The 27,328-nt window shown below is 41.4% G+C and overlaps 1 protein-coding gene across 4 annotated transcripts in view; it reads left to right on the plus strand.

Annotated features, from left to right (window-relative positions):
- Positions 1-27,328, plus strand: part of PACRG (parkin coregulated) — a 590,797-nt gene that overhangs the window by 394,536 nt on the left and 168,933 nt on the right. The window contains exon 5 of one of the 4 annotated variants that reach the window (XM_054490455.2): positions 19,151-19,830. The exons of the other annotated variants lie outside the window; for them this stretch is intronic. Within the exon in view, the coding sequence (XP_054346430.1) occupies positions 19,151-19,158 (8 nt within the window). The 3' untranslated portion in view covers positions 19,159-19,830. Of the gene's footprint in view, positions 1-19,150; positions 19,831-27,328 lie in introns of those variants that run through there. 4 annotated transcript variants of the gene reach the window in all.

Consider the following 27,328-nt stretch of genomic DNA (forward strand, 5'->3'; position numbering starts at 1 on the left):
ACTCAATAGAAACAGCAATTCAGAAAAGAAGCATAGTCAAAAACAATGAAGAAATGAGCTACCTCACTAACAGTAAATTCAAACTGCTATGAAATATAACCTCCAATTTTTATGAAATTCCAAGGAAATGGACATTCTTGTTAACAGTTGATGAGAAGGCAAATAAGCATGATGTTTCTGAAAGATAATTAACTTTCTTTTAATACTAAGTGTGTATACCATTCAACCCCTAAACTCTACTTCTAGGAAACTATCCCACAAGAAATAACAACACAGATGTCAAAATAGTAAAAATTTCTGAATTTTCTGAAATAGTAAATATTTCTGTGCAGCATTTTAATCAAATGATACATATGTTCTGCCTTAGGAAAAAGGAGCACAGTTTATTGTAACATAAAACATGTACATATACATACAAACGCTTACACATTGCAGATCAAAATGAGCTGTCTACGTTTATCTGACAGATGGTCTGTGTGTCCGTATGTGTGTACATACATACAAAAACACTTATGTGTATCCTAGTAACAGCATAGGAAAAAGATTGGATGAACAGGCACCTAACTGTGATGATTCTTTGGGGGTCAGGGGATTGCTGGGATGAGAGATTTTTATTTCAAACAAAGTATGCCAAATGATGTTTTCATTTATAAGATACCAAAATACAATGGCATTCAATTTCACTCAGTAGCATATGCAAAGAATTGTCTCATTAACCCCTGAATCAAGCCTTTCACTTTTTGCTGGAACGGCTGACCTTGAGACCAAACACTAGAACCACCCATGGAACACCTGTTGAATACATTTAATCCCACTAGATGAGCCTTCCCACTTCTGTTCATTTCACAGAACTAATTTCTGTGGCATTTTATTTTTACACAACATTGAAACCAAGATTGTCTTTGGTATTTATGAGGGCATTTACAAAAGGAACAGAGCAAATGCGGTTGAGACAGGTCACAATAATTCTCTCTGTCTCTCTGACACCCAGTGTTTCAAGCTTCACCTTCCTTTTACACATACTTAATTAAATTAAAATACAGCGTGCAAAGAGAGCAATGGCAAAAGAATCTGAAAGGGCACTGCAGAGGTGAAAATCAAATAACCTCATATAAACCTTTCCTATTAAGAGTGAATATATTTAGATTTTTAAAAATAAAAACCCAGAATAATTATGAAAGCAAAATGCCACAGACCCAGATAGACAGGAAAAGAAAACAAAGGTGCTATAAGTCCACAAGGCCCATGGTGTTCACATTTCTTCTTGTTTTGCTCAACTCTGAGCTGCTGGCAGTTGTTGACCTGAGGGGGAGTCTATCCAGGCACCCAGGTAGCGCTGCTGGCCAGGTCAGATGCCATTGGAGGGAGGGTGGACACACAGGTCAAGTGCTCTTGAGCCCCTCCCCACCTCTCACCCCAACTCTTCATCGCTAAGTAGCTGGGAACTGACTATGTAGCATCAATTACACATGTACAACTCTGAGGAATTGTCAGACTTTAGCCCTAATAGTGCCTTCAGTTTTTTTTTTTTATACTATGTAAATAAATGCCAACAGGGTCAATGAAGTGGCAAGTGCCATTTCTAACATTTAACAAAAGTGGTGTCATTTCCAGAGCTCTGCCCAGCTCTGACTCTTTCTCCCGGAGGGTGCAGAAAGAAAAACAGAAACTTTTCTCGAAGGCATCATATTTCAGACAAGTATTGTTTCAATTATGACATTTTGTCAAATTGTGAAGTTCGAAGGACAAATTGCCTTGGCCTATTCCTGCTTAAGCCTTTTCATGCCACTTATGGAAAATAGCCTGTGCTTTTAATGGGTATTTTGTCAGTTAATATTGCCATGGAGAGAGAACAAGCTGTAGCTTCCTTCTGCTGAGACTTGAAGCCCCACGAAGGAGAGACTTGTCTGTTTTGTCCACTGCTTCTCTCTAGGTCCGCCGCATAACTGTGTCCTTCACGTTCGCTATTGTTAAATAAGAATCTTCAGGTCGCCTATAACTGCATACCCTCAATTGGATTAATTTTTGTTAGTTTCTCCTTCCTGGGCTATAGAATTAGGTTAGTCATGACACTGAAGTTGCAAAAGGCTTGACCACACCTAGAAAAGTGTGTATGGTCTCTGTCATATATGAAGAAGTCTTTATCTTTACATTTATGGAAATAGTTTATCGTAAAGTCTTGTCATTTGAGCCTCACCATGTCATCAGGACACGATGTGCCATAACTTCCACACACACTTGTAGCTCAGAGTGCACAGTTTAGCCTGATGACAGCCTGCCGATTATTTATAAATTAACAGATCCAGTGGAAATATTGTATCTTTTGTTTGGCAGAAATATATATTTTAATATGTCTCACTTGTTTTTGTAATCCATCTCATAACAGGAACTGTAGAATATGTACTATGTATTTTTAAAGGTATTTCTTTGCTCCTTGATTGCAGTTTATTATTTTTCAAACAGCTTCAAAATTTCCAATTTCCAGAAGATTTTTAAATTTAAAGTGTAATTGTTTTAAAATACCAAAATTGGTGAGATTATTGAAGAAGATGATTCTCTATACTCAGGAAAGCCACTTAAAATTGGATGAAATTGAGGAAGTACAGCAAAAGCTTAATTCTCAGGATATTAATCTAGGCTTTCTTTGGAACAAGAAGCAGGGCTGAGAAATTGCCCTCAGTTGTAAATGGAAAATGAGTTTAAGCATCCTCCTAAAGAATCATAATTTAGTTCTAGTCAGAAGTAGCTGAGCAGGAGAAAACTTGATTACTTAAAGGCACTAAGTATATTAGGAAACGAAATACAAATACCTTCAACCAGGGCCGCTGCTGCAGTCTGGCTGTGTAAGGTCTGGTATTCTGATGGAAACTGATAGGCTCCATTATAGATGTCTATCATGTAGAAAATGAATTTAGGATGCCTTTGTCATTTCTCTTGTCTGTAGGCTGAGTTTTTTAAAAAATTGAGCTATATTCATGCAAGTTATATAACTTAATTTACTGCTGAAATGGAACCTAAAGTGGTTAGTGCAGTGATATTCAGCCTCAGAGGCTTTAAAACACTGGCAGATTGTTCACGCAGAATTGTGCCTGATTTGCCTGATGCATGCCATTAGGATGATCATGGACACGATCTCAGACTCTCATTTAGCCAAAACTGTGTACATATTATGCATAGAACAACTCACCCAAAATTGATAGCTAATGGGAAAGTTTCCAACTAAATAAAGATTTGGAATCCATTTACCGCTCAGTAAGCTATTTTTGCTCCATATCATCAAGTTTCCAGAAGTAACTGCTCCTTACATATATTCTAAAGAATGTATAATAAAAAAGCCCAATGAAAAAATTTGATTTGATATATATCTCATCCATCTGGTTTTTTTGGTAGAAACCTAGGTGGTGTGTGTTAAATGTTAAGTATAAGAGAATTCTCAATATTTTAAAAATAACTCAAAATATTGAGGAAAACACCAAAAACCCATTGATGATTGTGGTAACTCAGGCTCTAACAGTTTCTTAAAATGTGTCTGTGTACACACTGGGTTAGAATCACTGTTCTCATTTACAAATAGAGCTTCCTAGGCCCCAGGATTCTCATTCATTCCTTAAATGAGAAAGGCGGGGGGTGGGGGGAAGTGGGGGAAGGGTCTGGAATTTGCACTTAAACAATTTGAGTGCGATTAGCACGTGCATTCAAATTCAAGAACCACTGCTTTGATATTATGTCAATCATTTTGGAGCCAGATTTAGTCCCGTCACAGGACATTGTTGTTTTTTATGTGCCCAGGTTTCTTGTGACTTCATCCAACAGATGGCATGTACAGTACCTGAGTACCTGCCACTGGGCAAAAAGATGACCAGGTGAGAGATGAAGGAATGAGACTGCAGCCCTCACCATCAGGGCACAAACACCCCAGTCTCACATTCCATCAAGAGTCGTTCTATTCCTTACATGTCATCCACTCTAGACAGTGCCTACATTTCAATGTTGAGCATGTTCCTTGTTTTCTTATGATTAGAGGTGACACAGTACTCTGTGTCCAGTGGCCGCCCAGGTTTTTGAGATAAGCAAACACTGTCCTGATCAGCAGCCTCCATCTTCCTATTGATCACAGGGCAGCGTGGCAGTGGTTAGGAGCACGGACTCCACCTCTTTCCGACTGTATGTCCTTGGCCAAGGCATCCAACCTCACACTGTCCCTCAGTTTCCTCATCTACATAATAAGGATAACAGTAGGTTTGGCTGTGAGGATTAAATGGGTTTATATTTACTGAATGCTTAAAACAGTGATTGGCAAATTATAAGAGCTTGTTTGGAAAAATAACAAGATTAGAAGGGGTGGATCATTCCAGAAAATTAAGGAATCAAAGAGAAAGATGGAGAGATTAACACCAATCTGGCAAAGGAAGTGCTTTCCAAAGAAAAGTGTACCTCATGTGTCTCTTATGGTTCCTGGGGACATAGTGGGACAAAAGAAGTAAAAGGAGAAATGGCAAAGGCAAAATAAGCATTGTCTTAGATAAGGAATGAGGGAACAATGAAGAAAACAGGGCTGCATCGTCACTTCTATAACCACAAAGCCACTTAGTCCTATGTGTGCCTTGACTGTGTGTATCCCACTGGAATGAAGGTGGTTGCACTGAGCGCCTTTGGGGGTGGAGGATGCTGAACAATGTTAGCAAACTGCATTGGATATCACACCCAGTTTCCCTGCGTCTGTCCAGAGAACCCTCCTTTCTCCTGGTCTTCTAGGCCCAATATCTGGCTATTTCACTTTATTTTTCCTCCTCCCTTGGCCTTAAGTCAGGAACTAATTTTTTCCCACTTTGCCCTTCCTATGTCATTATTCTTTCCTTTCTTTCCTACTTCCTTTTCTGGTACCCTATTTTGAATGTGTGTCACCTTTAACCTCAAGTACTTGAACAAGCTCTTAGCCAGTCTTTGGAAGCATCTGACCGCACCACCTCCACCACTTTTCTGTGCAAAACCGTTCAATGACCCTGCACGATAATGTCAAAACTTTATCAGTGGTTTTCAAAGATTTTTCCCACTTTGGGCACAACGTGCCTTTCTAGCATCATCTCCCACTACTGGGCCCCTCCCCCATACCTAATCCTCCTCCCACAAGCCCTGCTCTTGCCAGGCTCAGCAAGCACGTCCATGGACTCAGAGCACCTTTGCACTTAGCGGGCCCTTTGCCTGGGGTTCTGTCTGATCTGGCCCAGGAGCAGTTAGGGAAACTTTACTGAGCCAGAAGCACTGCAGGTGGGTGTACTGAGTTGAAAAGTCTCCCTGCAAGATCCATGTCCTTCCCAGAACCTCAGAATGTGACCTTCTTTGGAAATAGGATTGTGTAGATATAATTAGTTAAGATAAGGTCCTACTGGAGTCGAGTGGGTCCTAATTCCAATACAACTGGTGTCCTCTTAAGAAGAGAAAGTACAGTCGGCTGGGCGCGGTGGCTCAAGCCTGTAATCCCAGCACTTTGGGAGGCCGAGGCGGGTGGATCACGAGGTCAGGAGATCGAGACCATCCTAGCTAACATGGTGAAACCCCATCTCTACTAAAAATGCAAAAAAAAATTAGCCAGGCTTGGTGGCGAGCACCTGTAGTCCCAGCTACTCGGGAGGCTGAGGCAGGAGAATGGCGTGAACCCGGGAGGCGGAGCTTGCAGTGAGCTGAGATTGAACCAGTGCACTCCAGCCTGGGCGACAGAGCAAGACTCCGTCTCAAACAAACAAACAAAAAAAAAAAAAAAAAAAAAGAAGAGAAGGTACAGTCACACACAGAGGGAAGATGACATGACAGTCACACACAGGGAAGAATGCCCCTTGAAGATGGACACAGAGAGGGGCCGATGCAGCTTCAAGCCAAGAAATGCTAAGGATTGCTGGCAACTACCAGAATTTGGAGAGACACATAAATTCTTCTCTTAAAGTCGTCAGAAAGGGTGGCCCTGTTGAGCCCTTGATTTTACACTGTGAGACACTTGTTTTTAGTCACCAGGTTTGTGGTATGTTTTAAGTCACCAAGTTTGTGGTACATTACAACAGCTGTAAGAAACTAACACCGCGGCTGTTGAATGTTAAGAGCCCTCAGCTGTGAATCGGAGCGATCCTACCTCCCTCACCACCGAAGAGTGTTGCAGGGATCAAACGGGCTAAGACGTGAGCGTGCTATTAGATGTGTAAAATTCTACACAAGGGTCGTGTAAACTTTGACTTATTTTTTGAAAACCCTCTCATTCCCTTGCATAACCCCTACCACAATACTTTACCCATAAAATGCGTTCAATAGGCACATGTTGAATCTTTTCATTTATTCATTTACTATTTCACATTAATTTTATTTTAAAAGACCCAAACTTAGTCATAAGTAACATGGCTCATCTTCAAACTACTGTGTAGCCATTTGTGTGCAGCTTTGACTGCATGTGGCGTTATTTCAGAAAGATGTGATTTGGTTTGTCTAGCTGAATATAAGTAATACATTCATTATAATACTAGCTTACTATATATTAATTTTAATATACTCATGAAGTTAAATATCTATAGATCTGAAAATAAGATTTATTTTATTTAAGATGAAAAAACTTGTTTTGACAAGATTGGCTGGTTTTATTTATGCCACTTACTAGAAATCTAATAAATACATATTTTATTTAACATGACTTTTTAATAGCATTCCTTTGAATTTGCTCATCAGTAAATTTAATCAGTCACCTTTTTAAGAAACAGAACAAACTTTCTAGTCCTAGCACCATAAAATAATCTCTTGCAAGGAAGTAAAGAAGAATCCAAATTTGAGTGCCAGGAATCATTATTGATAAGGTGAAGGAGAACAAGTCTCCCTTTTGATTCCCAACTTCTACTTGAAATACGACACCCAGAATGTGATTCTTTCTATATCCGTTTCCTCTAAGAATCTTTGAGCAATTTGCGTGTGCCCTGTGGTTAATACAGCCTAGTCATAGCCCGGTGAAGCTGTCAGCAGTCCTGCTTAGAGCAGAAACACAGACCATGACAGTTACAAGCATGTGATCCACAGAGCCAGGAAAAGACCCTGAGACATAACCCACTCCCGCACCTCCTCAGTAGGAGCTATACTCAACTCATGAATTAATTTTGAGCTCTTAGAGAAAGGTCGGGTTACCCACAAAGGGAAGCCCATCAGACTAACAGCAGATCTCTCAGCAGAAACTCTACAAGCCAGAAGAGAGTGGGGGCCAATATTCAACATTCTTAAAGAAAAGAATTTTCAACCTAGAATTTTGTATCCAGCCAAACTAAGCTTCATAAGTGAAGGAGAAATAAAATACTTTACAGACAAGCAAATGCTGAGAGATTTTGTCCCCACCAGGCCTGCCCTAAAAGAGCTCCTGAAGGAAGCACTAAACATGGAAAGGCACAGCCGGTACCAGCCGCTGCAAAATCATGCCAAAATGTAAAGACCATCAAGACTAGGAAGAAACTGCATCAACTAATGAGCAAAATAACCAGCTAACATCATAATGACAGGATCAAATTCACACATAACAATATTAACTTTAAATGTAAATGGACTAAATGCTCCAATTAAAAGACACAGACTGGCAAATTGCATAAAGAGTCAAGACCCATCAGTGTGCTGTATTCAGGAAACCCATCTCACGTGCAGAGACACACATAGGCTGAAAATAAAAGGATGGAGGAAGATCTACCAAGCAAATGGAAAACAAAAAAAGGCAGAGGTTGCAATCCTAGTCTCTGATAAAACAGACTTTAAACCAACAAAGATCAAAAGAGACAAAGAAGGCCATTACATAATGGCAAAGGGGTCAATTCAACAAGAAGAGCTAACTATCCTAAATATATATGCACCCAATACAGGAGCACCCAGATTCATAAAGCAAGTCCTGAGTGACCTACAAAGAGACTTAGACTCCCACACAATAATAATGGGAGACTTTAACACCCCACTGTCAACATTAGACAGATCAATGAGGCAGAAAGTTAACAAGGATACCCAGGAATTGAACTCAGCTCTGCACCAAGCAAACCTAATAGACATCTACAGAACTCTCCACCCTAAATCAACAGAATATACATTTTTTTCAGCACCACACCACACCTATTCCAAAATTGACCACATAGTTGGAAGTAAAGCTCTCCTCAGCAAATGTAAAAGAACAGAAATTATAACAAACTGTCTCTCAGACCACAGTGCAATCAAACTAGAACTCAGGATTAAGAAACTCACTCAAAACCGCTCAACTACATGGAAACTGAACAACCTGCTCCTGAATGACTACTGGGTGCATAACAAAATGAAGGCAGAAATAAAGATGTTCTTTGAAACCAACAAGAACAAAGACACAACATACCAGAATCTCTGGGACACATTCAAAGCAGTGTGTAGACAAATTTACAAGAAAAAAACAAACAACCCCATCAAAAAGTGGGCAAAGGATATGAACACACACTTCTCAAAAGAAGACACTTATGCAGCCAAAAGACACATGAAAAAATGCTCATCATCACTGGCCATCAGAGAAATGCAAATCAAAACCACAATGAGATGCCATCTCACACCAGTTAGAATGGCAATCATTAAAAAGTCAGGAAACAACAGGTGCTGGAGAGGATGTGGAGAAATAGGAACACTTTTACACTGTTGGTGGGACTGTAAACTAGTTCAACCATTGCGGAAGTCAGTGTGGCGATTCCTCAGGGATCTAGAACTAGAAATACCATTTGACCCAGCCATCCCATTACTGGGTGTATACCCAAAGGACTGTCAATCATGCTGCTATAAAGACACATGCACACGAATGTTTATAGCGGCACTATTCACAATAGCAAAGACTTGGAACCAACCCAAATGTACAACAATGATAGACTGGATTAAGAAAATGTGGCATATATACACCATGGAATACTATGCAGCCATAAAAAATGATGAGTTCATGTCCTTTGTAGGGACATGGATGAAATTGGAAATCATCATTCTCAGTAAACTATCGCAAGGACAAAAACCAAACACTGCATGTTGTCACTCATAGATGGGAATTGAACAATGAGAACACATGGACACAGGAAGGGGAACATCACACTCTGGGGACCGTTGTGGGGTGGGGGGGAGGGGGGAGGGATAGCATTAGGAGATATACCTAATGCTAAATGGCGAGTTAAGGGGTGCAGCATACCAGCATGGCACATGTATACACATGTAACTAACCTGCACATTGTGCACTTGTACCCTAAAACTTAAAGTATAATAATAATAAAAAAAAATTGAGCTCTTAATGTCATTTATTAAATCCAGAAGAAAAATACCTAAATAATTCTTACTTATATTTAATAGCAATTTAGATTCCTGCAAGTGGGGTCAAAAGCTTTATTTCACTTCCAAATGGACTTCAAATAACATCAATTGGATGTGCACTAGAAAAATATAATTTTAAAAGGTGTTCCCAAGAATTAGTAAAGAAGAAAAGTCATGGGAATTAGGGAGAGTAATTTCTAGGTAATTTTTATTGGCTGCTTTTGTCCACATGATATTTACAGTGTATGAGTTAGGTTAAGCTAGACTATGCCAAAGTAACAGAATATACTACCAAGTTTCGGTGGCTTAAGAATCAGTAAGTTGATTTATTTTTCAGGTTAATAGGCCAGTATTGGTCAGGTGCAGATGACTTGGGAGAAGAAGGATTTGCTCCATGCAGTTGTAGGGACATGTGGCCTCATGATTCTAGTCACAAGGTTGATGTTGTGGAGGAGGTTTTAATAGGCCAGGTCTGGAAGGAGTATGTATCACTTATACTTCTTCCATTGGCTAGAACTCAGTCACATGAGCACACCTCACTGTGCAGGAATCTGGGAAATGTAGTTCATCAAACACTCAAGATTAAGTGGAGCTGAATTTTAATCAATAACTACAAGTCTCTGCATCAAGGAAAAATGTGTACCTGGTGTTTATCATGGAAGAGAAGAATAATTAGTTGGCTTTTTGTGTATAATCCCCAAGCAAAAGAAATCTGATTCATGCTAAATCTTCCTAAAACAGAAGTAGATCATTTGTGGGGAATACGTTATTGGAACACCCCTAGAGAGAAGCCTATTACCCAGCTTCATTTTCCAGCTTCATTCTCTTGGCAGGAGACATATTTCTGTTTCTGCCTGTCCACCGAGTCTGTGCCACAAGCATAGAGATGCTGTATGTCTTGCCTATAAAGCAGGGCTGGGCTGCAAAGCTGTCAAGCCCAGTGCAAAATGGAAATGTGGAGCTCTTGATTCAAGAGCAGGAAAGCAATGTTACTAACTAAAATACAAAGCTTTTTTCTTTCTTCCCCAGTCTCTGAATTTGTCATAGTGTTTTTTACTTGCTATTTAGCTGCATTCTAAGAAAAATTAAACATTTAAATATTGGCATGAATTTTACCATTCATCTTAATATTGTGCAATTCCAATTTTAAACACAAACATTTAAAACACAGTCTAACTCATACGTGCAGTCACTGAAACTAACTACACAGTTTGAATTTCGTAACTTATATATGTGCATATGCACTTTGTTCTTGCAAGAACAGCAGACGTGTTGCACAAAACCAGTTCACTTGTTTTTATTTCACTTCTCAAGACTCACACATTCTACCTTCAGCTTACTGATGAATAAGGAAGAATGGAAAGGGAAAGAACTATGGGGTCCCCTCTCTTTCCCTTCCGTTCCATGTCATCATTTCCTGCTTCAGTTGCTGGCTCCAACAAGAAAAGCACAGGAGTAAGAAAGGATATGATAGGGTTCATCGGTCACTATGTTTCTTAGAATGCCATTGCCTTCTTTCTGCATTCAAAGCAAGTTCTGGTTCAAATGAAAAGTTTGGCATCTCAGGGCTGTAAGTACCCCTGCTTACTCAGTAGGAGATGTCACACATTTACCTTGACCTCTGCACACTATGGTTCACCAAAATTCTGTCTCCAATGGGCAGTGAAGAGATTTAAGCCACGCATAGAGCCCTTCTAAGTGCAGGGCCTCAAGCAACTTCATGTTCTGTACTATACTAAAGTTCCATACTAAAAGACACATATTTAGAGGAAGGATACCACAGACCGACACTGATGTCTTCAGCAGCAAGAACTGTAGGACATGCCATCAATTTTGTAATGGCTTTTAAGGGGAAAAAATACTCTATTAATGTACATCTTAATTGGAAGGTGCATCCTAATTTCAGAAAATGTAAAATAACAGGAGAAAGCTTCAATTCCTAGAATTGCAGCACATCACATTCTTTTCCTTAGTACCTACCTAACAACTACTACTACTAATGGACTAATATATGTTTTTAAATATTTCAAGCATCTAGAAAAACATTGAGTCTGATCTATGAATCCCTGTGTATCTACCAATCAACTTTATCAAATCTCAACAGTTTTTCCACATTTGTTTCACAAGATTCTTAAGGGGAAAAAAACATTTCGAGTAACACCAACACCACCTGTGGACCCCTCCTGTACTTATTTGACCTCTCCTCCCTACTCTGAGGTGATGAGTTTCCTGAACTCATTCTTTATCATTCACATTCATACTTTTTTACCCTCAGTATATATATCTGTAACCATAAACAATACATTTTTCACGTTGTGAATTTGATATAGAACAGTATAATAATACTGTACATATAATTCTTCAACATGCTTTCTTATGCATCATTATTACTTTGAGATGTGTATTTCTACCTGTGATTCTAGTTAAGTCATTTTTTTTTTTTAATTTTAGACAGAGTCTCGTTCTGTTGCCTGGGCTGGAGTACAGTGGCACAATCTCGGCTCACTGCAACCTCCACCTCCTGGGTTCAAGTGATTCTCCTGCCTCAGCCTCCCAAGTAGCTGGGACTACAGGCACACGCCACCATACCTGGCTAATTTTTGTATTTTTAGTAGAGACGGGGTTTCACCATATTGGCCAGGCTGATCTTGAGCTCCTGACCTTGTGATCCACCTGCCTTCGTCTCCCAAAGTGCTGGGATTCCAGGCATGAGCCACAGCACCCAGCCTTAGTTAAGTCATTTTAATAACTAACTAGTGTAATTGCATAAATATACCCCAATTTATCCATTTATTTGATTGTCATTTTAAATGTTTCTCCTTTTTCTTTATTATAAACAATGATTCAGGAAATCTTCTTCCACATTTCTCTTAGTATATGTGAGCTGGAGTTTTTTAAGGTAAATACCTAGAAGTAGAAATGCTGGGCTGAAGGTTATGTACATCATATCTTTAACTTTTCTACATGTGGCCAAATGGCTCTCCGATCTACAAGCCCAGAGGTAGTGTGTGAGACGCATCCCTCCACAAGCTGGCTGACGCTTGTAAATGCCCAACATTTGAATCCTTGTTAAACATATAAGTGCAAGATGTATCTTTAAATTTGCATTTTTCCCAATGACTAGTGAAGTTGAGCATCTTTTCTTGTATTAATCGAGTTTCTTTTCTAAAAATTGCCTATTTCAATGCTTTGTTCATTTTTTTCTGAGTTATGTATCTACTTTTTATCAATTTGTGGTACTTTGTTCATTACGAATACTACTGTTTGGTTATATATGTTTCCAGACTTTAGTTTTTGGCCTATTTATTGGGTCTTTTCCAAAAATAAGATTCTAAGTTTAATGTCATTAGATTCATCAAAATCCTCCCTTTGTGGTTTCGGGTTTTTGTACCTTGATTAAGACAGCCCTCCATTCCCTGACATAGTAGTGCCATTGTCCCAATCTTGATTATTGACAGCACCACCCTAACTCCCTGCTCTGCCTCTCTCTGATGTGAAGTTTCCCTTTGTGCATGTGTTTTCTGCTTTTCTTGTTTTACCCACTACAGGTATACAGTCCCTCCATCTCCTTCAAAATTATCTGACCTGTTCTTAAACCTTTGTGTTTCTATTTGAATTTGAAGATCAGCTTGTCAAGATCCATTTTAAAAATCTTGCTGGAATTATTTTTTGGAATTGCTTAGATTTACAGATCAGTTTATGGGAAATTGCCATGTTTAAGAGATTGAATTTTCCCTTCAGAAACAAAGTGCATATCTCCATTAATTTAGAATTTTTTATACTTCATTCATGTTTTAAAATTTTTTCCATAAAGATTTGCACAGCTTTCGTTAGTTTCAGGGTTCATTTTTTAAAAACACTTTGCTGTTTACTACACTCCTTAGATTTCCTCTGTAACATAATCTCTTAAATTTATTCATAGTTATAACTGAAACTGTTGTACTACACCTTGATTTTTTGCCAATTTAGGGATTACTGAATGAACTAGTGCAAAATCCATTTTATGCCAATCTATACACTTGGTTTTGAATAATTTATTCAACTAAATACTTTCTAAAGAGAATCGTATGCGATGAATAAAAATATCTTGAATAGATTGGAAATGTTCCTGTTTTGTTTTCATTTTAAATGCATACTAAATGCGTTAACGACATAGAAAGATTCTGGGTTCTATTAGATTCCTCAAATATAAAGACTTTGGATGCATCAGTGTTTCAAAAGAGGAATAGTTTAAACGGAACTCCTATTTACAGCCATGTTTCCAAATGCATTTTTTACTTTAACTATTCTGAGATATAAAAATAAGCACAGAGATTTTGTGATAGCTTTGCAGCTAGCAGTATTTTTGAAACATGAAATAGGCGTTTTGTCTGGAGAAGCCTTATCTATCACAGTCCATGTCTGAAATCACAGTTGTTTAATGAGCTCTGTTTTATGGAAGCTGACGATGCCTCATTCGTAAGTCTCCCCATTCTTTCCAATGTCACACAGACTTTGGAGATGAATTTAAATTTCATCATTATCCATGACCTACAATGTTTGCGTTGACCATACTAGATTTTCCCTTTTTGAATATATTCCCAACACTGCACCTCCCTGCCCTGCTTTATTGTTCGCTTGCCAGTCCTCGGCATCGTTTTATTCCTCCGGCATTTTAAACAAAATAAAGATCCAGGCTTATGCTGAGGCAGTGCTGAACGAACCCACCAAAATCCTCAGAACTCCATCCGTTCAAAGGGGAGCGCCAGGATTTCCCATGCGACAAGAACAGGGATTGCTCTCCGACCCTTTCTCCATCCCCCCAACACTGCCCTGGCTCTCGAGAACACCATCACTGCTCCCTAATACGCCGTGCTCCAAATCCGGAGCTCCAAATCCACCCGGCCACACTCCAAGTGACAGCAATAATAGCTGGTGTTTCTAAAGTGCTTACTGGTGCCAGGGGCTGCATCCGTGTAGACTCATTTAATCCTCAGAGCCCTAAGAGAGACACGTTTGACAGATGGAGAAACTGCTCCGGGATACTCCGTCGGGGAATGGCAGGAGCTGGCCCCACAGCCCGGCCTGGCGCCACAGCGCACTGCCTGGACCCTGCAGCTTGGAGCAGGCCCTGAGTGGGCTCCCTGCAAATATTCTCATGCTCCCTTCTCACTACAGCCCTGCAAGGGGCATGGCACTGAGCTCACCGTTTTACAGGTGAGGAAGCCACGGCTCAGCCTTCCGACTCTCCTCTACCTGAGCCTCAGCGCCTGGCTCAGAGGCTCTGTGCCCAGAACGACAGCACATATGAAGGAGTGGGGGAGACTGTCGGAGCCGCCTGGGGCATTAGCAGATCCAAGTTCCAAATATGGAAAACTTAAAACGAGTTACAAACCTGTCATCAATTTGACAGTAATGTTTTTATAATTACACATTGTGATACTTATCTGAATTATAAAGCAATTTAAATGTTGTTTTGTTTAACACCTCAGCTTGGATCTGGACGTTTTTCTAACTTAAGAACCAGAACAAGGGTCACAAACGGGCTCCTGAAGAATAAGCTTCAGAATGCTCTGTTCACAACCATGGGGAGCGCATCTGCCACCTCTGCCCCCAAATGGACACTCTATCATTGTGATAACCCATCTCCTAGGATGGTAATTAACTCGAGAGAGGCAGTCCCCAACCTTTTTGGCACCAGGGACCAGTTTCGTGGAGGACAATTTTTCCAATGAACAGGGGAGAGGGTGGTTTCATGATGAAACTGCTCCACCTCAGATCATTAAGCATTAGAGTCTCATAAGGAGCAAGAAACCAAGATCCCTCACATGCGCAGTTCACAATAGGGTTCATGGTCCTATGAGAATCTGATGCCGCTGCTGACCTGACAGGAGGCGGAGCTCAGGCGGTAATGTGTGCTCGCCCACTGCTCACCTCCTGCTTTGCAGCCCGGTTCCTAACAGAACATGGACCTGTACCACTCTGTGACCTGGGGGTTGGAGACCCTGCTTGGAGATGTTCTCCTTTATCCCTACCTGTTCATTGCAACACTGAACAAAAATGTAACTGAAATGTTCATTATAATTCACATGCATTCAAATACTTGGTTTTACGTGGGTAACCGTCAGAGTTTCCTACATTACCTCACTGCTCTAGCTTTGTCTTTTGTTCCATTCCATACATCACTTCTAGACTAATCATCCAACATAAGTGTTAGAACATGAGTTTAGAGTCACATAGACCGGCCATATCCTGATTCCATCCTACACTGCCCATGTTAGTCTCCTGTGGCTGCCGTAACAGATGACCACAAACTTGGTGGCTTAAAACAACAGAATGTGTTCTCTCACGGTTCTGAAGGCCAGAAGCTCAACATCAGCTTCACTGGGCCGAAAGCAAGCTGCGGGCAGAGAGAATCCATTCCCGGCCTCCCCCAGCTTCCACTGCTACCGGCATTGCTTGGCTTGTGGCCACACTGCGCCAGTCCCTGCCTCGTCTTCACATTGCCTCCCGCTCTGCTGTGCACTGTGTCCAAATTCCCCTCTGCTTCCCTCTCATAAGGACACTGTGCTTGAATGTAAGGCCCATCTGGGTAAGCCAGGATCCTCTTCCAGGATCCTTAACTTAATCACATTTGCAAAGACCCTTATCCTAATAAGGTACATTTGTACCTAATAAGGTACATTTACAGGTTCTGGGAGTTAGGACCTAACATCTTTCTGACCATGGGTCAACCTGTGTGATTGCAGGGAAATTATTTAATCTGTCTATATTCAATTGTTTTCGCTGTCTAATGCGTATCTGTTTCACAGGGTTGCCTGAGGCTCAGAGGAGACAGTTGACATAAAGCCCTTACTGCAATGCTTGGCAAAAAAAAAAAAAAGACGGAAAGCTTTTAATCATAACTATTTGTTTTGTTTCTATATGCCAAAAGTTCAGCATCTCTCCATTACTTTATGTCTTAATCCCTTAGTCTATTAGGTTGGTGTCAAAGTAATTGCAATTGCCAAAGTAATTGCCATTAAAAGTAATTACAAAAACTGCAGTTACTTTTACCCCCACCTAATAGAAATCCCTATGTCCATCATCTAGTTCCAACAGTTTTCCCAACCTTGTCTTTTCCTATTTTCTTTGTAGACTTTCTAGTCTAACTAGATGTGCTTGCTAAGGAGTCCTTCAACTGAATGTTCTTGCTTCTCCCCTTTGTGTCTTTATTCTTTGTTGCTCCTGCCTGTGAAAGTTGACTCCTTCCTCTTTGCCTATCCAGATACTGTCCCTTCTGCCAGGACGAGCCCCATTCTCATCCTCTCCTTGAAGCTTTCCCCAGTCAGCCTAGCCCAGGCTGGTCTCTCCGCTTGAGGATGATCAGCTGCTCTCCACGATGCTGCCTCACTCTTACCCTGATGACTCTATACACGTAGACCAAGCTGCATGTAGACATTTACATGCTATGTACGAAGCGCGCAGCAATGATGGATAAACCATTGCGACACAGAACCCCAGGAAGTCAGACCTGGGCTCAGAGACTAAATTAACATCTTAGATCCCTAGGCCAGAAACAGAATAGGCAGTGAGGGGGCCTGAAGCCTCAGGCCTCCTGAGATCTCAGTTGAAAAGCGGTCCATGGTGGCTGAGAGCCTGGCCTCTGTGGGGTAGAGAGGATGAGAGTCTCCCTGTGGAGTGGAGCACCAGGCCAGGCTTGCTGCTTAGAGGCAGAGGCCAGAGTGGAGTCTTTCACTAAAAATAAAAATAGAAATAAAAATAAAAATCTGCTGCCAATGCTGTCTGCTGCTGGACTGGCGGCTTTAGGAGTTGAGTGCAGTCAGCCACAAAACTACTAGATGGGAAAGAGAGAGCAATGATTGAGAAAGAGTGAAAGAAATGGGGAAAAACCCTTTTCCTTCTAAAATAAGTCTGCAAATAAAAAATTTCATAACCCATGAAGAATTTCCATGCTAAAAAAGGCAGCCCACAAAATAAAAATTTAGAACACGTGTTCATTCTGGATTAAAATAAATTCCTATAACAGCATGAGAGGTCCCGAAATGATGCTAGATATCCAAAGAAATAAATAGAATAAGTTCATAAAAGTAAAAATAAATTATTTTTTGAAAAGCATAGAAATCTTGAAACAAGAGCAGATGAATTTGAAGAAGAACAAATGATAAATTTGGTTAAATAAAATGGGAAGCTGCCCAGGGAGGATGAAGTTTAATGGCATCATGATGGGAGAGACGAATGAGCTGAAAGCTGCTCTTTGAATTGGAAGTGTATTTCTAACTGAGAAAGATTAAATATGTAAATTGTATCATAAGCACAGTGTGATAAAACTGAAAAACATTAAAGCCAACAAGAAAATATTTAGGCCACCAAAGAGAAAGGGCAGACACCACAGAGACTCACTGGATCGTCAGTGGAATTATCAGCAGCCCGAGACACAAGGCAGTGGGTTGATATCTCGAGTGCTGAGAAAAAACAAAACCAACTACCTAGAATTTTACACACAGTTAAGATATCACCCAAGAGGGGAGGTAAAATAAAGACAATTTCAGACATACAAAGATGAAAACAGTTTGCCAACTCTACTTAACCCTAAGTAAAATTACAGCCGAAGTGAGTACATTAGTAAGAAGAACAAACCCACAGCTAAGACTGAGATACCAGAAATAATGGCAAGTCCCAAAATTGATAAAATGTCAGTAAGATTTATGAACTATGGGATTTTTGTAATGTATGTGTTTTTTTTTTAAAGCCAAACTAACACTCCAGACAACAATGGCAGGATGTCAGAGGAATTTTCAGTCGTCAGCCAAAGCTTTGTTTTATCTGGCAGAAAGTTAAAAATATTTAATCACCTTGGAATTTCCATACCTAAAACCATGCTAAAAGATTTAAAGAAAAAAAATGAAAAATCCATATTAAGCTAGAGAAACATAAGGAGTAATAGTAAGATCAGATTTTTAAAAAAAGCATTAATGGAGAAAAGAGGGACATCATAGGATAAGAAGAAGCAAAATCCACCAAAATGACGTAAAAATCATGATCCTGTATTATCCTAACAATATAGCAGAAATATGTAAAGTAAAAGCTAACATAATGATAAGAAAACTGGACAAATCCACAAAGTAAAGGATCATAACTCTAACAGATCAAATAAAAAATTATTGAGGATATGGATGATTTTTAGTAAGAAAATTAACAGGTGAGTTTTGACATATAGAGAATTCTGCACCCAGTAGCGATAGTCTTTTGTATGCTCCTAGAACATTTACAAAATTGACCACGAAGAAGATTAAAATTTCAACAAATTTAAATTATTTATATTATTCAAATGATATTCTCTAGCAACTAAAAAAGGTACAACTAAAAGTATAGTGTTTGAAATGAATTTATAATTCATAAGCTAAAGCACTAGATGAAAATAAGTGTAGACCATTCAATTTAAGAATTAGAAAGTGAGCAACAAGGTAAATGCAACAAAAACAGAAATAAACAAAAGAGCAAACATTCATGAAATAGATGTCAAGGAAACGGTAAAGAGGATCTGCAAAGCAAAACCAGGTTCTTTGAAATAGCAAATAAAATACACGTTTCACCAAGACTGAGCACAAGAAAAAAGTCACAAGTAAACAGTAGCTCATTCATAAATCAATGCAAATGAATTTGGAATTTAGTTGAAAGAAATAATTTACTAGAAACATATAAATTACCAAAAAATAGAAACCCAAAATAAGCCAATAAACATAAAAAAATGAATAAGTAATCAAAAGCTTCCCCACCAAAAAGAAGCCACATACCCAGTTCATTTTACAATCAATTTTTTCTAAGTATTTAAATATCATTTCTTTCTCTCAAACTATTCCAGAAAACTGAAAAAGAAGAATCGAAGAAGAAGGCAGGATAACTTATGAGAGCAAAAGACAGAAAATATATGAACATAGTTGCAAAAATCCTAAGTAACATGTCATATTTAAAAAATTCTAATAGATCAGGGTGAAGTAGGACTGTCCTTGGAATGGACGTGATCACTGTGTTCCCAGAGCCTTGCTATGGTGGTTTGAGAAGGGCACTGCACCCTGTAATATTCTCTCCATAAAACATAACTCCAACTTCATGATGAGAAACTCATCAGACAAACCCAACTAAAGAAATTCTACAAAATACCAGGCCAGTATTTCTCAAAACTCTGAAGATCATGAAAAATAAAGACTAAGAATCCGTCCTAGAACAGAGGAGACTCTGGAGACCTGATAACTAAATGCAGAGCTGTATCCTGGTGGAATCCTGAAACAGAAAGAAGACAGCGGTGGAAACGTTGGTGAAATCCAAATAATATCTGAAGCTTAGTTAAAAGGAATATGTTAACGTTGATTTCTTAGCTTTGACAAATACAAGATGTAATACAAGATATTAACATTGGAGAAACTGGGTGAGGGATGCAGAGAGCTCTCTGTACTATCTTTGCAACTCTTAGTGTTAGTAAATCTAATACTATTCCATAATAAAAAGTTTATAAAAAAATAAAAATAAAACACCTCAACACCTACTCATGATGGAAACTCTTAGCAAACCACGAAGGGAAAGATGTCTCAGTTTGATGATGGTGTCCATCATTGCTTCGTGGTTTCCAACGCATAAGTAGAGGTTTTATTTCACATGTTGTAGTGAGGATTAAATGAAACAATATGTATGCGATGACTTATGAATTAGTATTATTATTCCTGTGATCCCAGCAACAACATCAGAAGTTGGCTTGTTGCTTTAGCGCAGAGTTCTTGGCCTTCTTTATGCCATGCAGCGCTTGGACAGCCCAGGAAGGCCTTCAGACCGCTTCTCAGAATGTCTGCCAATGCATAACATACAATTCATGTAGTTACTCTGTGTGTACATATACAGTTGTTAAATCACAATAATACTTTTTTTGATATTGAACTAAACTTCCATTCTAAGGATAGCCCTATTTGGTCACCATGTGTGGCTGAGAAATCAACAGGCCTGGGCGATGTCAGCAAGGAGGTGAGGCAGAGAGAAGAATCCATGTCCAGTGTCAGGGCTGGGTCTCCTGGGTGGGTGGGAAACTCAGGGCAAAGAGATCCTGAGAGGGGACGGGGAGGAAAGACCAAGAGGTCAGTGTGGGAACTTGTTGAGTTTGAGTTGAATGATGTTTCCAACTGGATATTTTTCATAATTGCATAATCTTTTCTGAAAAGTAGTTTTTAGGCCAGGTGCGGTGGCTCACATCTCTAATCCCAGCACTTTGGGAGGCCAAGGTGGGTCCTGAGGTCAGGAGTTTGAGACCAGCCTGGCCAACATGGTGAAACCTCATATCTACTAAAAATACAAAAATTAGCCAGGTGTGGTGGTGCATGCCTATAATCCCAGCTACATGGGAGTCTGGGGCAGGAGAATAGCTTAAACCTGGGAGGCAGAGATTACAATGAGCCGAGATCGCACCACTACACTTCAACCTGGGAGACAGAGTGAGACTCCGTCTCAAAAGAAAAAAAAACAAAAAAAAAGGAAAAGTAGTTTTTAAATCTTTTGACTGACCATGCACTCACTCCATCAGTTTAAAAAATTATGCATGAAAAGCAACACACTTACAAACACACACGTACACATGCATACACACCTTATATTACTGCAGTGATGTGTATTAGTAATATGTAATGTATATTACAGTACTAATGTTTGCATAATGAAAACACATGAATAAAAATGGTAAAGGATGATGTTAAAGGTAAATACAGGCCGGGTTCAGTGGCTCATACCTGTAATCCCAGCACTTTGGGAGGCTGAGATAGGTGGATCACCTGAGGTCAGGAGTTTGAGACCAGCCTGGCCAACATGGTGAAACCCCATCTCTACTAAAAATACAAAAATTAGTTGGGCATGGTGGCGCATGCCTGTAATCCCAGCTACTCAGGAGGCTGAGGCATGAGAATCGCTTAAACCTGGGAGGTGGAGGTTGTGGTGAGCCAAGATCACGACACTGCACTCCAGCCTGGGTGACAGAGCGAGACTCTCAAAAGAAAAAAAAAAGTAAGTACAGATATAAGCATTTTTCTCTCTGCATCCCTTTGATTTAGTGAGCTCCAGGCAGTAACATCAGGTACAGATGTAAAGTTTGAAAAAAACAGAGGAGTTGTGTCTGCAAAGGATCACTTTCATAATGAAAGACTAGAGCAGGTAGAGAGATTGGGGGCCCCTCCCACCCTCTTTTCTCCATCCCCTCTGAGCCCTGCTGATGTTGAAAGGTAGCTGATACCTCATGTTTCAGCTCTGAGCTTTACTGCTATTGATGCTACATCTCAGTGAGTTCTGGCTTGGAGACCACTGGTCCCACCCAACCCACCATGAGAGATGATTTGTGAAAAGAGCCCAGAGTCTGGAGTCTGAAGGCCTTGGTTTGATTCCGGTCTCTATCCCTTTCTAGCTAAATCTTACATCTTAGACAAATCATTTGATCACTCCAAGCCTTGGTTTTCTAGTTCATAAACTGGAGGTTGTATATTTCTTTTCACAGTGTAATGAGGATTAAATGAGACAATGTAAATCAAAGTGATTTGTGAGCTAGAATGCCAGGAACTACACCAGCATTTGTTGTTACTTTTTGTATAATCAACCCTAGTCATGCAGTGTACATTTTCCTGTCTACATCTTCCATCAACTATAAATACAATGGGTCATATTCCTCCTAGGTCCAGAGGTGGCAATAATTCTGCAATCATTAGGTTACCTTTTCCTATCCACAGCACTTCTTTTCCTGTCCTATGCAGAACACTGGTTTTCAAGCGGGGATGATTTTCCCTCCCAGGGGATGTTTGGTTGCTCCCAGTGAGGGTGGGGATACAGTACTGGCTTCCAGCAGGTAAAGGCTGGGCATGCTGCTAAACATCCTACACTGCACAAGACAGCACCGCCACAAAGAACAGAAAGCGTCAGTATACCTGGAGTGGTTAATCCGTCCTCTGAACCGACTGGGATGACGGGCATGGAAGTTTTGGTTGTTGATCTTTACTCCTGCAGTTGAATCCCATTTTCTGTTAGAGGTCATTTACCTACATTAGCAGAAGGCCGTGGCCTGGCTTTGGGTGTGTCTAGGGGGCACTGACGCCTACTGGAGATGGGAGAGGAGAAGGAGACCTGCAGGGTGAGATGAGAGGCGGTGCAGGAGAGAGAGCTACCAGCTCTGCCTTCACTTACGAATGTAACCTTTTTAACATATATTAAGTCTCTGGTGGTGAAAACCTTAAAATTATTGAATTTCAGTTTTGTGTAAGTAGCAGTCACATTTTACTGCTTTCCCTTCTTCTACTGTTGTCTTCTCCCTTCTGTTTAGTTCTTCTGACTCTTTTGAAGTCCAAAAAGCCTTATGTACCAGATCATCACTCTTCCGTTCTCCCTCTTCTCTCTTTTATAAATCTTTGTGCTCGACACACATTAATGACCAGGAGATGCCGTCGGTAGCCTTGTGTCCATTTCTGGAATCCCAAGACTTGGCTTTCACCACCGCTTCCCGACCACAGCAAGCAGTTACCAAGGGCAATGGAGATATGTTCATTCCTACCCTTGGCCACTCACCCTGATGCCTTCTGTTGATTTTCAGAATCAGAAGTTGAGTTGATCATCTGAATTATGAGTTATTCAGTCTAATGGCAAGGAAATTAATAAGACAAAGTCGTGAAACTCCCATCTGTCTCCAAGCTATCTACTTGTAGATGTTTATCAAGCTAAGAAACTTGCCATATGTGTAACATATTGTCTGAAGGAAAAGAAACTCTCTACTTTTTTCTAGAAAATCCTGACATTGTGTGTTGTGTTTTTGTTCCACCTTATTAAATGGCCTTCTCTTCTTGTCGCAGGTAAATAAAATGGCTTCATCCTATTCATCTTTCTCTGTTAGCTTTCCATAACAGTAATATGAATGGTTTCTGTTTACATGGGGTGTTCAACCTCACTCCTCAAAGGATCTAATAACATCTTTTAAGTTCAATCTGTTCTTATATTTTGCCTTACAAACTAACATGTTTTTAAATGTCTTTTTAGAAAGATAAACTTGAATTTTTCTCATGGTGGCTTTCGTCCAAACATCTCTAATTGTTTTGGAGATAATATCCTATTCATTTTCACAATATTCCTCTGAAAATGTAGGCAATATTATGCCACCTTGCGCATGGTCAGACCATAGCATGTGGGAGTTGATTAACTCTCTTTTTGCCATGCTTCTACATTGCTCTGTTAGCACATGGATGCTATCAATTCTCTTCTAATCATCCTTTGCAGTTAGCTGAATACGCCTTATGAAGTTTATCAGCCTCAACTCCTGTGATAGTTACTTGAGGACATCTTATCCTCCTTCATTAGCCTGCAGGGTCAGTCTCCTTCTCTGATTGGTTTAGGACCATGTACTGAACTCTGCACATATGATCCACACAGTTCAACGTATATAATTACAAAAATGTCTAAGATCCAAATTAAAGGAAGGAATGTGAGCATTACAAATGGATGCATCATTGAACACACATATATTTATTTCTTGAATATAGAAAAATGAAAATGTAGCATTCTTATAGGATGATAGTAATATATTTGTTTTCAATGTGCTTTTCTTATTTATTTAATCCTCATGAAATCTGACTATATAAGCAGGGTTGCCATGCCCAACTTAAAGATGAATGAACTGAGACTCAGAGGCTGGGTTGCCATCCCAGTGTCTCCAATCTTACAGGAAATAGAGTATTTCCTAACAAATTCCAGTGATCACATGGCAGTTCTTTCTATTCTGACTATAATATTTTCTCTGAAGCTCTACTCACCAATCTTGCCTTCATGTTCACCTCCCTCATATCTCACTTTCCTAAAACCCACCTTTTATCACGTCTTCCCCCAAATCACCAATAGTTAGCAAGTGTTCCTCAGAGGGAAATAAAAAGTATTGAGCATGTGAGTTACAGCCTTCCATAACATGTGAGTTTTGTTCTCCTAGACCTTCCTCTTGCACAGCCTTTCTTTTCAGGCACACTGGGCTGTTCACTATCCCAGCCATGCTTCACACCTCCCAGCCCCAGAGAAGACGTTACCCCCTTGGCAATGCCCTTCTAGCACCTTTCTTTACCAACCAGAATAGAAATGGACTCACAAAGACTCATTCACTGCCTGTTTCTTCAGCATTTTATGCCCCGTTCAATCCTCCGTGCTGCCTCATACATTTCTTCTACACAGTAGACATTTGGTTAATACTCATTACCTGGTTGATACCACTGAAAATACGAAATTAGGCAGAAAACTCACTCTGGGGACAAGACGATGTCTACTGTAATCCACCTGCAGACGTGTTACAAATTTGCACTAAGTCACAGATGCTTATAGTGTGTGTGTGTGGAGGGGGGGGTTATTCTTACCAGATTTTTCTTTAATGCTGCAAATTGGCAGCCTGAGTGTTTTGAGCGTCCATGGCCATTAGAGGCAGTCTTTCAAGGGGAGTTTTCACGTCAGTCATCTCTGTGCCCTCCGACTGTACTGAAAACAGTGTCTGGTATGTATTATGCACTGTAGGAATATTTTTACATTTTTTTCATTGAATAATTCATTTAAATTTGATATAAAAAGGGACAGATCCAATGCAAACTTTCATTGAAAGGCGCGATCCTGGAGCCTGGTATAATGTGTGCAGGCCACATCTGGCCATCACGGGCAGGTTGGCATCTCGCACAGAAAACATGTCTAGCTAGAGAGCTGCATGGAAGCCCACCACCCTTCCCTTGAGAACACACTGGTTTATGAAAGAACAGGACAATGGCACCTCAACATCCATACCTTCCTCTTCAGACTCATATGGTGGCATACCTAGTATTCCACTACAGGATAACACTCAGAACATGGAAAATCGGTCCCAGTGACACAGCTTTTCTCTGCACAGTAGCCAGCTCCTCTCCAGCTCTTTCCCATCTGGCTTCAACTTTGCGTGTCCATTTCTGCGTGAGATGGAACATGCGAGAACATACAGCACACAGACCCTAGGCAGCTCCCAACACTGGAAATACCTTCCTCTCTCCTGGACGTGCTCTGTGCAATTGCAATGAGAGATTCCAGCGCCACTGGTAACTTACACTTGGCACCAACCCATAACTGGCTGCGGCACAACTGACCGGTGATCCATGCACAGTATTCTCGTGGAAGTGAATGAGGGTTTTGTGAAAAATCTATGGCAGGGGGGGAAAAATATCCCCGACGTCTGTTGAAAACAGCCAGGCCCTGCTGGAGGGAATTGTGTCACTGTCGACTGGCTCTGTTAGGAGGAAACAGTTTCCAGGCCCTGCCGGGCCGTGGCTGGCTTCCTTCCCCTTCCTTGAAGCTCCTGCCCCGGCTCTGCCACCTCCCGCAGACCGAACCCTCGCTGTCACCTCCCCTTCTGCACAGTCCAGGCCGGTCGGGTGTCCTCACGCCCTCCTTCTCCTGCAGAGCTTCCGGAGGGGACGCCTCCCGCGGGCGCTGGCCCCTTCCCAGGCCCCGGCCCTCCCCAGGCCTCCCTCCCCAGGCCCCGGCCCTCCCCAGGCCTCTCTCCCCGAGGCTCCGGCCGGCTCCCCCTTCCATCCTCCCCAGCGCACTGGCCCGTCTGCCCTCTTCGCTCAAGTCTCCACCCGGAAGATGTAAAAAGTGAAAAGCCAAGGCCACGTCTGTGTGCGGCCTCTGCCTCCTTCCCTGCGAACCCTGGAGATCACGGCCTTCTGATGAAACAAACCCCAGTCTCCTCGCTTTGCATGGGCTTTTCTATCCACGGCGAGCTGAAACTTCTCCCTAAAGCAACCGCCTCTCCAGACTCCTGGGCTCTTTCGCTTCCGACTCCCCGACCCCGCGAGCCTCCCTGCAGGCCCCTTCTCCTCCCTCCCCCAGGCTGCGGGTGGTGCCCGCGCAGCCTCCGCCCTCTGGGCGCTCCTATCCTTCGCGCTGCAGACCCGCAGCCCCAACGCAACACCTGAGAGCTCCAGAAGCTGTCTCACCCCACCCCGGGCCAGCCTGGAGCCCCTGCTGCGGATCGGATCCCCGGTGCAGGCCTCCCTGCCAGCAGCGCAGATCCTCCTTCCTACCCTGCGTTTCCCACCTGGGTCCTGTTGCTCCAGTTGGCTTACCGGGAAGGAAATTCGGTCTCATTTCCATTTCTTTAAGAAACTCAGGGATGCCTGGGACTCCTCCCGCCCTGAGACTCCTCACTCTCCATAGTTCACACAATTTAAAGTTCCGCATTTTTAATTTTCCCTGCGGGACTGTCTAGCTGTGCATTAGTTCAATCCTTCTTTCGATGGTTTTCTCACTGAGATTCCTGTTGCTAGTCCTCTCCCTGGCCCTCGATCCGCAAACCGGCGATGTTATTCCTGACGCCGGAGTGACCTCTACCTCGCAGGCTGTGGAGGTCTGCCACCTGCCAAGTAACACCACGTGTTTCTCAACCTGCCCCTCAGTTTGATCATCTATGCAAAGGGGGAGTGATCACATCTAGCTAATACGAGTATTGTGAGGATTCAGTAAGTTATCACAAATCATGACCCAAGGGCATCCCGGAGCTGAACAAGGCTAGGTAGGAGTTAGTGCTGTCCCACTTGTCAGATCCCAGCAGGACACACCAGGCCGGCCACTGGCTGGCTCTACTCCTCCTCTACAGGCTTCTGTCCCTCTGGGACCTTACCTTCCTGCTCTCTCGCCTGTGCTCACACTGGCCCACTCCTTGTCCCTTGACCTTGGGGCCGTCTCCATGCCCCTGTTTCTCTCGTCCTTCTCTTCTCTGTCAGGAACATCTCCCTCCTATCCCCCAGCCATGGGAGTTCAAAGTCAATTCAATACCACCTTCTTCAGGAATCCTTCCAGGCTCAAGTCCCCGCCTCTTACCCTCTAAGAACAGGAAAATCCGTAGAATTATTTGCTCCCTCTGTGCTCCTACCCATACCCGGGTCATGATTTCAGCCCAGCACTTGTAAGGATGCATTGGCGGTTACCCGGCTTGGTAGTGACTGCTTTGACCAGTGAAATCTGGATCCATCAGTCT

The sequence above is a fragment of the Pongo pygmaeus genome, chromosome 5 (genome assembly GCF_028885625.2).
Source record: "Pongo pygmaeus isolate AG05252 chromosome 5, NHGRI_mPonPyg2-v2.0_pri, whole genome shotgun sequence".
Taxonomy (NCBI): domain Eukaryota; kingdom Metazoa; phylum Chordata; class Mammalia; order Primates; family Hominidae; genus Pongo; species Pongo pygmaeus.